This window comes from Helobdella robusta, assembly GCF_000326865.2.
Source record: "Helobdella robusta unplaced genomic scaffold HELROscaffold_7, whole genome shotgun sequence".
Taxonomy (NCBI): Eukaryota; Metazoa; Annelida; class Clitellata; order Rhynchobdellida; family Glossiphoniidae; genus Helobdella; species Helobdella robusta.
The window spans coordinates 5,259,926-5,273,437 of NW_008705398.1; the positions used below are offsets into that span (position 1 = coordinate 5,259,926).

General features: G+C 35.5%; 3 protein-coding genes across 3 annotated transcripts; 1 reads left to right on the forward strand and 2 right to left on the reverse strand.

Annotated features, from left to right (window-relative positions):
* Positions 1–426: 426 nt before the first annotated feature.
* On the reverse strand, positions 427–828 carry HELRODRAFT_165196 (hypothetical protein; the record flags this gene model as incomplete). Its single annotated transcript, XM_009031054.1, has 1 exon — positions 427–828. The coding sequence occupies one exon, from the start codon at positions 826–828 to the stop codon at positions 427–429; it is 402 nt and encodes a 133-aa protein (XP_009029302.1).
* Positions 829–1,573: 745 nt separating this feature from the next.
* HELRODRAFT_165197 (hypothetical protein) lies at positions 1,574–4,727 on the forward strand (the record flags this gene model as incomplete). Its single annotated transcript, XM_009031055.1, has 2 exons — positions 1,574–2,396; positions 4,633–4,727. 2 exons carry the CDS (start codon positions 1,574–1,576, stop codon positions 4,725–4,727), a joined length of 918 nt encoding a protein of 305 aa, XP_009029303.1.
* Positions 4,728–6,353: 1,626 nt separating this feature from the next.
* HELRODRAFT_108240 (hypothetical protein) lies at positions 6,354–9,944 on the reverse strand (the record flags this gene model as incomplete). Its single annotated transcript, XM_009031056.1, has 8 exons — positions 9,312–9,944; positions 8,761–8,920; positions 8,542–8,611; positions 8,307–8,377; positions 7,723–7,859; positions 7,676–7,680; positions 7,402–7,588; positions 6,354–6,918 (listed from the first exon to the last, which is right to left on the reverse strand). Exons 1-8 carry the CDS (start codon positions 9,758–9,760, stop codon positions 6,354–6,356), a joined length of 1,644 nt encoding a protein of 547 aa, XP_009029304.1. The 5' UTR covers positions 9,761–9,944.
* Between the last annotated feature and the right edge of the window lie 3,568 nt (positions 9,945–13,512).

The window sequence follows — 13,512 nt, forward strand, 5'->3', positions numbered from 1 at the left end:
CGTTACATCCGTCATTTGAAGCCAATTTCATTTGATTATTTATTTAATTGCTTGAAAAGAACAATATAAAAAGTAGATAATCAAATAATATGATAGAAAATCAGGAAGGCTTTGAAATTGTTTAAAACGTTGAAATTATGAAATTATCGATCTTTGACGTTCGACCGCTTCAAGTAGTTTCTACTGTTTTGCTCCTTTTTTAAAAGATATTCATTGCTAGCTCTATTTAGAACGTTATTTTCGTGCCAGATGTAACGTAATAAACAGGTTTTCTAGTGGCGGCCATTGAGTTTCGTAGTTAACAAAACAAATCGTACTTAAAAAAATAAATGTTGTATTAAAATTATAGCTCATTGTATAATGCTTGTTTTGTTCAGGTCTGATGAATCAAAAAAAGCGCCTACAATATTTTGTACTGAGATTTTTTCAATTCATCGGATTAGAATCATTAAAGTGTTGATCATGGTGGTCCAAATCATCAATGAACTCCACATCGCGATCAACCAGGGCGCTCTTGACATTATCTGCTTCGTTTTTCACACTTTTCTCTAAAAAATTATCGTCAAAATTGTTAGTATCTAAAGTTTTTCTCGGGTTATTTTTTTTATTGCCAAATATTCTATCACTTTTATTAGTACATGGTTTGTTATTTTTCCTTTCATTAAAGAGATAATCATCGTAGTTAGGAAGTGACTTGTCGAGCAGGTCCCTTCCGTGCGCTCCGTCACCATCGTCATAATTATCGATGGAATCAACGGACCTGTCATTTTCTCTGCCATCCTCGTCGTCGTCAGCATCATCATCATCTTCTGGGATGACGAAAGACATTTCCGTTGTTGCAGCAGGAATCTTTCTGAGGAAGAGCAGATCATCACTGCAGCTAGTCTCCAGCTGTTGTTGCACTTGTTCCAGCAGCTGGTCAGTCTCCACGATGGTCTGGTGGTCGATGGTGTCGAGCGTCGGTGGGGGCGAATATGTTTCTGTCCACACACAACACGAGGCGTTCCTTTTAATTATTATTATTATTATTATCAATATTATTATATATTATTATTATCATCAATATTATTATTATTATTATTACAATTATTATTATCAATAATCATTATTATTATTACAACCGAACAAGAGAGTAGTATTCTCACAGCTTACTGTTTTTATAGCAATAATAGTGTTTTAACGAAGTTTAACTATTTAAATTTGGTTTTAAATAAATTCGCAAATTGTAACAAACATGGCCGTTGTTTTAATTTTAAATTTCAATAAGAACTATATTTTTTATAATTTAATATGTTTAATTGTGGTTTTAAATCAAATAATTTTAATTAACGCGACCAAATGTCCGTATTGTTATAAAGAGTTTATATCATTGAACAGACACTCCTGGCGTTGTACAAAAGCTACTAAGATAGAAACTGTAAATGAAAACAATTCACCAAATATTAATATTTCGTCTAGTTTAATAAATAACGACAATAATATTTCAAATAATTTAAATAATATGTTGACATGTTTTTGTGGCCGACCCTGTAAGGGTAGAAAAGGATTAAGAATGCACCAAAGAACTTGTAAAATGTGCAAATCTCTCAAAGCCAAAGTAGATGAAGGAGAAACATCCACTTCTTCTGACCCAGGTCGCTCTGGTTTCGAACACAAACCAACACAAACGGAGACCCCACAACCGCTCTCAGGCGTTAAACTGCCAAAATTTCTAGCGGATTGGTCAGAAGCAAACGTGGCTTTTCAGAGTGAATTGGATTGCCTAAACAACATGGATTTAGACAACTTCGCAACACATTTTCAACAAATAATTTACTCTTACTTCAAAACAAACTACGGCGTTGTAAAAACTAAATCAACAAATAATTTGAAAACAGACTGCACAATCAAACAACAAAAAAAGGAGCTAAAACAACTAAAAGCTCAAAACTGCAATAACGTTTTCAACACCCATATCTCAAAACTGAGTAAATTAATTCGAGAGAGATTGAGATTAAAATCCTCTAAGAAAACGTGCTCCGCAATGGATACAAACCAGTTCAACAACAATTTCTGGAGGGCCTGCAAATCATCGTTTTCATCATCAACAAATGTAGCTCCTCAATATAATGTGGCCAACGGTGAAACCTTTTTCCGCAATGGATTGATAGCCGACGCTCGATCTTCATTCCAATTTCCAGATTGGATTCATCCCCTGCCGGAACCGTCAGTTAAGGGTGACATCGATAAACCGACATATAAGGAAGTCGTTGCGATTGTTCGAAGGTGCAAGGCCAAAGCCACACTTTGTCCGCTGAACCAAATTTCGGTTATTGCGCTAAAAAGATGTCCAATTCTCCGCACATACCTTCATAAATTAATAGTTAAATGTTGGAATGCCGGAACAATTCCGCTGTGTTGGCGAATAGCCTTAACGATTCTTATTCATAAAAAAGGTGATGCAAATGACCCGGCTAACTTTCGCCCCATAACTCTCCAGCCTGTACTATACAAGATATTTTCTACATAAATCAAAAATCGTCTTCACAACTTCCTCCTACAAAATAATTTTATCAGCACAAATATACAGAAAGGTTTTTACCCTACGCTCGATGGCCTAGCAGAGCACACACAGATGCTATCACATCTAATGAAAGACGCAAAAAGATATCAACGCTCGATAATTATTGCTCTACTGGATCTTCGGAATGCGTTTGGGAAGGTAAACCATCAGCTTATTAATTCCATTTTACTCTACCATCATGTTCCTCAATTATTCCGAAATTTAATTTTGTCAATCTACTCGAGCTATGCAATATCAGTATCAATTAATGATCAACTCACACCGTTGTTGCCAGTAAGAAAAGGAGTGATACAGGGTGATCCATGTTCGCCATTGTTGTTTAACCTTTGCTTTAACCCGTTGATGAAAATCTTGGAGGGTGATGAATTTAAACAATGCGGCTACCTGTGGGGACCAACGTCAGATGTGAGGGCTAGATCATGGCTGCAGTTTGCAGATGATACAGCGATAATAGCACACAATTCGGAATGTGCTCAAAAGCTAATTGATCTGAATCTAGCTTGGTGCCGATGGTCAGACATGCAGATGCGAGTGGACAAATGTTGTGTGTTCGGTATGATGAAAAAAGATGGCTCATATGATCAATTTTTGCCCAGGTTGACAATAGACAACATTCCCATTCCACCCGCTGAATTGGGCTCTGGATTCAAATACCTGGGTAAAATATACGATGCGGAACTAAAGGACACAAAGGCCAAAGAAGAAATGGTTTCCAAATTAACAAGACTGTTAAAGAGGACAACGGATCTAAAGGTTTCCACTCAAATGAAACTCCAGGTCTTAAGAAGATTTATCCCGTCACAATTAAAATTTGAATTGAGAAGCTATAATCTTTCACTGACGTGGATAAAAAATAACTTGGACAACATGGTGACAGAGGCAGTTAGAGATTGGCTAACGATGCCAATTAGCGGTTATGTATCAGAGGTTCTAGGGCTACCATTGAAGACAGCAGGTCATAATATTGTTTCACTCAGGAATACTGCGTTAAAAATGAGATTAAAACTCCGCAATTACTTCAAAACGAACCGAAACTCGCTGTCTCTGGCGGGAAACATCAATAGACTACAAAATGGTGGACAATTTATTATCAGATACAGACACAACAACTCATTCGTTAAAACATTTAAAGGAAGATCAGATAACTGCCAACTGGAATCATGTTGTGTCGCTTCGGATCCAGGGTTCCATTGTTAAATCAGTAACAGAGGTAATATCACCATCGCGAATAACACATTGGTCAAAACAATTAGATTTGGTTACAGAAACTCTCTACAAATTTGCCAGGAAATATCTTATACAGCAATTGCCGACCAACGCCAATCTGCTCAGATGGGGAAAGACACACGATTCCCTATGTCCTCTTTGCGGCGCTCAACAAACTAACAAACACGTTGTGTCCAACTGTGGATCTGTTGTCGCGTTAGCAAGATATACTGAACGTCATAATAAAATTTTATCCGAGATCGTCAGTTGGTTAAAGACATGTCGACAGCCGGACTGCCGGATATTCGCTGCCAATATCGCAACTGTTCGACACTCTTCGTCCAGACATCGCCATTTTGCGCGACCACAAGATTGAAGTCATCGAATTAACGGTGTGCCATGAAACAAATCTGATAAGATCAAAAAATTACAAACAATCGAAATACGAAAATAACTTGAAATTGTGTTTAAAGGCTGACTTTAAAAACAGTTTAATTGTTTTGAAAACATTTGAAATCACCCCGATTGGCTTTTTTAATGTTTTAAACTTGTCTCTAATTAAAAATTCATGGCCGATTACATTTATTAACAAATTAACTTATACAGTTATTAAATCGACGTATGCCATTTATTGCGATAGAAACAATCCGTAACCAATTTGAATATTTTACCGTTTTGCACTTGTCATAGATAATGAGCATTGTGGTTTTATTGGGTATTATTACATTAGTATATATTTTAATTATTCTATTTTCTTCCATTCATTAGATTGACTTTGATTGAAATAAAAGAGTTTCCATTATTAATATTAATTTTCTCTCAATTAATTCTCAACTGCACAAGCACATAATGTACGTGATAAGCTGGAATGTCCTTGCATTCAAACCCCGTCATTGCAACCATACCATTGGCCCACTTCGACTTCCATTTGTATGTCTCAATGATGTTAGTTTGGTAAATAATTTTTATTAGTTTCAACCATGTATGTTAAATATATTAATATATATGGTCTCAACTTTCAATCATATCTGTAGATTTAAATGAATGATTTAACAATGTGCAATCATTTAATGTATAAATTAATGAATGAATAAATATATATGACCCTGAAACAACAATTATTTATTATTAAATTTATTTACAGAAATACAAGAAAAAAGTTATTAAGATGGTAAAAGGTTGCTTGCCTCCTGTGCGGCTTGTCAACGGCCAGCTTCTTCTTTTTGGTTATTTTTGTTTTGGAAGCATCATTATTGGAAGGATCCTTCAGGACAACTTCAACCTGATGCTGCTGGTAATGTTGACGCTGTTGTGAGTATGCTGCTGGTTCGTAGTGGCTAAACGTGGCTTCTGAATTCATTTCATTGTTGAGTGTCGGATTCATGGTGATGAGCGATTTGTGGCTGCTGCTGTTGATATCGAAACGAGATGAGAGATCGAGATTAGGTGAGTGTGGAAAGAACATAAGGTTGACATTAGAAACATCCACACAACATTCGCAGGGGTTGATGCTGCTGCTCTTCAGGCTTCCACACTGTTGGCATCTGACTACATCGAATGGAAACATGCTGCAAGCTTCATGGTTACTTGAATTGTGTAAGTGCATAATACGTTGCTGCTGATGATGAGGATAATGTTGATGAGAATGATGATGATTATCACTCGAGTCACTCAATTTCACACTTGCAAAATGTTGCGGAGGCAGTGGAGATGATAAGGAAGAAGATGACAGTTGTTTTGTTGACGGCAGCGATGATGACACGTGATATGTTTGTTGAGGAACCTGATGACGTTTGTTCATCAGCTGGCATTGCTTTGACTGGCACGCTGTAAACGGCTTGAAAGTTAGGTTGATTGGCATTTTTTTGCTTTGGCTTTTCATTAGATCAAGAATATCGTCAGATACCTTCGCGTTTTTCAATTCGTTGGTGTACTTTTTTAACATACAGGAATCTGGAAACGGTGAAATTAAAATTAAACGTCAACCTAATTGTTAGCGGGTGTAATAAAAATTATTTTCCAACAACTCTACCATTATATGTATGGGAGGAATTATTAGGAAAGTGACATTGCTGTTGCTGGAGCGGAGAGGACGGTGGAATGGCCAGAAACAAGTTCTGCTTCATCTGTCCGGCTGCGTCCTTGCGTTCATTTTCCATTTTGGTTTTGAAATCAACATTATTTTAGTTTTACCAAAATTTCATTACAAATAATAATCTAATATGAAATTTTAAAATAAAATGGATTATACGATAATTGATAACAATGAAAAAGTTAGTCACCTCATGCATTATGGAAAGATTAGGGTTGGACATGACCATCCTTTTGAGATTTTCGTTGCTGACCTGTTGGACGTTGGATGACGACGGGACGACGTGACGCGATAGATGCTGCTGTTTTTTATTTGGCAGCAATCTCGACATGCTCACGGCGTGTTTCATCTTAACAGCAGGCTGAACAGAATTTTGAAGTTCATTATTATTTTAAATTAGACTTTTTAAGAGTTTTTAAATATAGAAATAATAAAATTTTATTGAAAAACAATTTTTCTGATATACTTAAAAAATTAATAAACTAAATGTCCCTACAGAGAAATAATGGAAGCGCTAACAGATGCAATTTGTCTGGCAAGTGAATCAGAGGTTTCAAGACCACCGCCAGCCATTTTTATGTCCTTCCAATCTCCGAAAGATTTTAAGCCACTGAATGAAATGATACTTCCACTCCTCCGCGCCAACTCTAGGGCTTCTTTCCTCTTCATGGCCTTCTCCCGTCTCATTTGGTCTTTATAATATTCCGCAAAGTTGTTGACAATGATGGGGATGGGGAGGGCGACCACGAGGACGCCACAAACGCAACAGGCGGCCCCTACTACCTTGCCCCATACCGTAGATGGACACATATCTCCGTAACCAACGGTTGTCATGGTGATTGCCGCCCACCAGAACGTGTCAGGAATGCTGTGGAAGGACGTGTTCACTTCGTCCTTCTCTGCGAAGTAGGCAAGACTGGAGAAGACAAGAATGCCGATGGCGAGGAACATCATGAGTAGTCCCAGCTCCTTGTAGCTCCTCTGCAGAGTGTATCCCAGCGACTGAAGGCCCGTCGAGTGGCGAGCCAGTTTCAATATCCGCATGATCCTCATCACTCTGCAGATTTGTTGCCAATTATATTTATTAGTAAATTATAAAACAATTTTTAAATGTTCATCATGTCAGAATTTTAAAAATTCATTCAATGTTTAATGATGATGCAAGGTTTTGATATAATCTAACTATGAGATTAGTAAAAATAAGCACATAACGTAAATGAATAAAACTGGAAAGTCTCAGAAAATATGATGCTGTTCAATGGGTAGTTATACAAATCCCATCGCATCCCAAATGTAATTTCGTAGGCAATATTTATTTTTTAACATCATTTTTATTATCTATCATTTGTGACAACGGTTTGTTAAACAGGTGGTCTGCAAAGCCCAATTATGATAACATGTACTGTTAGTGATGTTCATTTTCGCAGACGGACAGATCCAATTAGAAAACAAAAACTTCTGTACATCATTTGCAAATGTATCTAGACAACTTGTTATAAGAAAGATGGCATTTTGAATCACAAAGACACAAATGTGTCACCTGAAAATTTGCACAACTCTTCTGACATTATGGAATTGTTCGGTGCTTTTGTTGGACTCCAGGAGCATGAGAGAGACGTAGTAAGGAAGGATGGCCAGCAAATCAATGACATTCATTCCGCCTTTTATGAAAACCAACTTGCTCGGAGACGCCCATAACCTCAGTATGTATTCCAATGTAAACCAACCTGTCACAGATAATATTATTATTATTAGTTTATTATAATTTATTTCAAATAATTAAAAATTTTAAAATAAAGATCACGCTAAGACACTGAGACTGAAAATACATCAATGTCTATATAAATGTTTGCCTATGCACGTGGCTTCAATGACGACGAGATTGTCATTATCAGTGGCATTTCCATTCTTGTCGCGGCCTTGGAGGGAGGGGATGGTGTTGAGGGTGAGGGCGATCGTCGACACTACGATGAATAATACTGAAATGATTGCTATCAGCTGCCAATATGGTAAAAAAAGTTAATTTAATCAAATAATAAATTTAAATGTAATGCATCCATTAAAATTATAGTTCTTTTATCCAAGTAAACTAATTCATTTTAAATTAATTGTCTACAACATGACATTAAAATGCCATATATAATAAAAGTGGCTTGTTTTAAGTTGTTTTATTGAACAAACAACGATATTATGACTTGGTAGGTTTAATGCTGATAAAACATCAAAGATATACGCGCGGGATTTATACGATGCAAGGCCTACTCGGGTTAAAAACAAAGGTACATGCCAGTCCAGCACACACCTAGTTATGTCAACTTGAAGACCTTCCAGCTCAGTTCATGCAGCTTTTTTGTAACCCTAACTTAATAATTAAGTAGAAACTGATTGGATAGAAGAGCGTAAGCTTAAACAGAAGCCGCTATTGCAAATAATAAATTTTTTTACCCTGGCTGCCATGGATGTTTGTGGCTTTTCCAATAAATCCCAGAGCTTTTTCTGCCAGGCGGTACACATACCTAATCAAACGAAGGCATATCCTTTTATTCATTAAATTCATATTTATTAGGAATTTTATAACTATAAGCCTAAAATTTATTACAGTGATTATATAATAGAAACGTCAGATAAAATTAGTTGTGACTTATAAAAGAGTTGAAAATAAAAGAATATCGTCGTCCACCTGATCCAAAGTCCTCCACCGCAACTTTCGTTAACAAACTGTCCGCTTCCTTCCTCATCTCTTCCATGACCTTTTTATAAAAAAATATTGACGTATTTAAAAACAACAATTTTTGTTTAAATTATTTCGTTTTTAGACACCATTTGTTTAAATGTAAAATTTTCATTTGTATCATATATTTACTTTATTTACTTTAACATAATCGAGAAATGAATGTACCTGTTCTTTTAATTGATGGTAGCGGTGTTGGCAGCAGGATTCCAAATACAACTCATCTATATTCCAATACTCGAGATCATCACTGAATGACAGAACGCACATATCTTCAACAAGGTGCAACTTCCCCGTTCTGTAGAAGTTCAATATGGAAGAGAAGGACCTGGATACAGGTGTGTTACCAAGTTCATTATTTATACTGAAAAACCAAATGCTTGTAGTTAGGGGTAATTAACTGATCTAGATTCAGATTTTAATAAAATATTAGCTAGTTAATTTGGTTAATGAGTCAAAAGTCATGTGCTGCCATGCGACGACCCGGTTCAAATACATAGTGCATCCTGAGAGTTATAATACAGCCTACAAACGACGAACTGTTTAACACGTGTGCCTGTGTGTTTGGGAAGTGTGCAAAGACCTCGTTGAATAATATAATAATATTTAAGTTATTTGAAATTTAGTAGCTGGTTGGTTGATTTATTAAATTAAAACATTATTCCAACTACATAATTACACAATTCAAATATTATTATACATTGCTGCATTTGTACAACCTGGATTGTCGGTCAAAGAAAAATTCCATAGAGGATGCATCAAAATCATCACAGAGATCTTTCAACGATTCCCAATCCTGACACGTCCTCAATTTTCCCAACCTGGTTCTTGGCAGCCTGTCCAAAGTCTTCCACATGACTTCATGTCGCACCCCACCGACGTTTAGGACCACCCTTCTGCTGTTCATTTTATGAAAGACACCACCACTATTAACGTTATAATCATTCGTCGGCCATTGCTGTGGTTGCTGCGCCGGTTGCAAGTTCTGCAGTGTGGTCGGATCGACATCGACATTTTCATCTTTTAACTCATCTTCGTTTACGCTTTTGTAATAATTATTGCTGTTAATATTTCCGTCACTCAGAATGCTGTAATTATTATTCGATTGTATGACGTCAGGCTGGTGCTGTTGCTGCTTTGAGGAATTATTTTTTGCATTAAAAGACATTGCCGATGGCTTGAGCGGTGCATCAAAAATTAAATTTTTCCTTCAACGTACGCATGTATATGTACGTATTTCATTTAATTCCAACATATATGTGCATACGTACATTTATAAGCGTAGAAAATCCATTGCAGATTGTTGTAGGAACGAACCCGTTAACAAAATATGCGGAAATTGTTGGTCAGATGCAGGATAAATAATCCATAAAAAGGGAAACTCGTCCAAATGAATTATTTTTACGTATTATAATGAGTGTGACGATGATGATACGAAAACGATGTTGATGACGATGGTGTCAGTAGGTTGGTTGAAGCGATGGAAGGAATTGCTGATTGTTCATTGGCGGTCTGCTTAGTGCCGTTGCACGCATGCATGCATGCATTGCATACATACATACATACATACATACATACATACATACATACATACATACATACATACATACATACATACATACATACATACATACATACATACATACATACATACATACATACATACATACATGCAGGCTGGCATGAGTCGCTTTTAAACATACATATGTATACGAACACGCATACATACATGTATACCTATACGGGATATATACGCATGTATGTGTACAACATGTACACGTATATTAAACATGTCAGCTGTTATACGAATGCGCTGTTTGCATGCGTGTGTGTATATGTATATATGTGTATGTATGGGTGTTATATATCTATATATATATATATGTGTGTGTGTGTGCGTGTGTGCGTGCGTGCGAGTGTCTGTTTAGATGTGAGCCACACGACGTTAACACAAAAGACCATTCAGTTATCACCGCACAGTTTATAAAATCAACATACATATCAATGATCAGCTTTTCATGTCAACCTATCAAAGTGTCTCATTAAAAAATTGTATCGATTTATTTAGGTAGATGTGGCAGCATCTTTTAAGATATCAGCTCATTAACACAAAGTTCCAATAGATACTCTTCCATGTAAAGACACGGATCCTAATACATGTAGTAATGTATGACCCTTGTGGATGCCTGGCGTGTAGACGCAAGATAAGATCACTACATCGCTGCAGTCCACAGAGGCGCTCCATAAATTTACAACAAAGTACATTACTGAAATATTTATAACGAGTTATCAGTTATTGTTCAAAATTCAAAATTTTATGTTTAGGGATTAATTCGAAGAATTTATTATCTATTCATTTAATTACTAATTTTACTCAAATAAAATTACTTGGTAAAAATATTTTCATTCCAGCCCACATTTTTTTGAAAGTCTTTTTTAAAAGGAATTTTAGTTAAAGAATGAGTTGTAACGACAGACTGGCATTGCAGTTTATATCATTAAAAGCATAAAATGAATTTTAATGATCATTAAACATTTTGTAAAATGAAATTTGTGTTGAAGAATTATTTGTGTTCTCTAAATAATTTATATATAAAATTAATGTTCAGCAAGAAAAGCGGAAGCGTTGATTTGATAAGGGTAATACCAATGATAATATTGATAAAAACTGATAAAACTATCAAGGTATTGTGGGTATGAACGCATGTATTTCTTTTTCAAGCATTCTAAAGAGTTCAATGCAATGCTAAAATATTCAAAATAACTCGAAGCAAATTAATTAGTCGAAAAACGATAGTTTACGGATTTATAAAAAACATTACTAAGAATAGTTTGGCATTTTTTGTGGCAGCATTAAACTTATAATAAACTTATAAAATGATATTCTTTGAAAACACAGTTTTAAAGTACACGAGAGTTATTGAATATTTGTAACTGATGTTAGAGTTTTTAGTTTTTTAAAAAAACAATTATTGCTGGTGTTTATCGTGATTGAGAGAATGGTACATCGGTTTAATTCAACATGCATGACTGAAGTGATGACCGTTAGAATGATTTAGATTGGCTATGTTAGAAAACCATCTGATTAAAAATGACCTGGTCTCGCAATGAATCACAAACTTTACCAAGAAAAATTCTTTAGTAGTCAAAACAGCAAATAAATTAAAATATTTATATATATTGTTGACAGTAGTTGATTGGTCTTTCGGCGAAAACTGTTTTGCATAACTGATCAGTGCGGTTGAAATTGAGAGGAAAGGCTTGCAAAATAACATCATCGAAACATATTGCATGGTTATCAGTAAAAGCAAAACCGTTCCGATCAGCTCCATAATCATTAATGGTAAACAGGTGAAACAAGTCAACAGCTTCAATTATTTCGAAAGTCTGATTACCTCAGGTTGTATATGTGATATGGATGTTAAAAAAAGAATAGCTATGGTGAATGATGCATATTCTAAAATGTACAGTAAAATCAGAATATCAACAAAATTAAAACTGTTAGGGTGTTATATTTTTCATGTGCTTACTTACGACTTTGAGTCCTGGACGATTTCGAAAGAAATGAAAAAAAAGAATAATGCTGCTGAGATGTGACTTTTGAAAAGAATTATGAAATTTATTTGGACCTCTCATACCTCCAATGAGGTGTATTAAAACAGTCCGGTTATGAAAAGAGGAACTTACAACAAATAAACCGACGGGGCAGTTAAAGTTTTTTGGTCACATCATGCGGAAGGAAGGAATGGAAAATCTAACAACCACTAAAAGATTGAAGGGAGAAGAGATCACGGTAAAAAACGAATAACATTCGTGATGTCCTTGTGTCACTTGTTGAATATCACCACATTTCAACTACTACAAAATGTTAGAGATCGTGTTTTGTGGAGGTCGGTGTCTTGAAAGGATAAGATACGAGAAAGAAAAAAGACAGTTGCAAAAAATACAGCAGCGAAATATCAATGATGAGGCCAGTCAATTGAGGTCTAAAATATTGCCTTCTCGTGGTTCAATAGCATCAGATCTATATCACGCGGTCTGCATCTGTATGCTTGATGATCTTTGATTGTAAACTTTCATATCTTTAGATGCCAAATTTTTATTGTTTATCACGTTAGAGAGTGAGGATAAATGTATTAATTTTCTCACCATAGTGATGTTAGTAATTACAAATTTAATCTAATATTAAACATTTTAATGAAACTTCAAACAAAATAAACCACGAGAAAGTCATAATCAATCAATCAATTAGCTTATAAAGCGCTATTTCCGCGATGTTCAACAGCGCTCCTCAATGAATTTTGAAAACAGATGGGTCTTGAGATCCGCTCTGAACTTCGCAAGTGATGGAGAAATAGTTAGAGAAGTAGGTAGAGAGTTCCAGAGAAAAGGACCAGAAAAAGCAAAAGCAGATTTGGCAAAAGAGTGTTTAACACGAGTTAAGAAAAAGCGAGAAGAAGACGATCGTAAACCAATCTTAGGAAATAATTTAGATTGAGACTTATACATGAACGTGCAAATTTTAAAAATTATTCTATATTTTATAGGTAGCCAGTGCAAGAGAACAAGATATGGAGATATATGAGAAAAGAAAGGGGCACGAGCAACTAGACGAGCAGCAGAGTTAAAAGCTTTACTTAAAGGATAGAGTATAGAGTCAGGAAGACCATAGTAGAGCGAGTTACAATAATCAATCCTAGATAAGACTAACGAAGTAACAAGAAGGAGAAGAGTAGGATCATCAAGAAAAGGCAAAAGTTTTTTTATTCTACGTAGATGAAAGTAAGAGCTTCTAGCAACACTATTAATCTGAGAAGAGAGAGACATAGTAGAATCAAAGATAAAACCTAGACTACGAAACTTATGAGAGACATCAAAAGTTTTAGAATCAGGTAAGATAATAGGAGGAATAGTAATTGA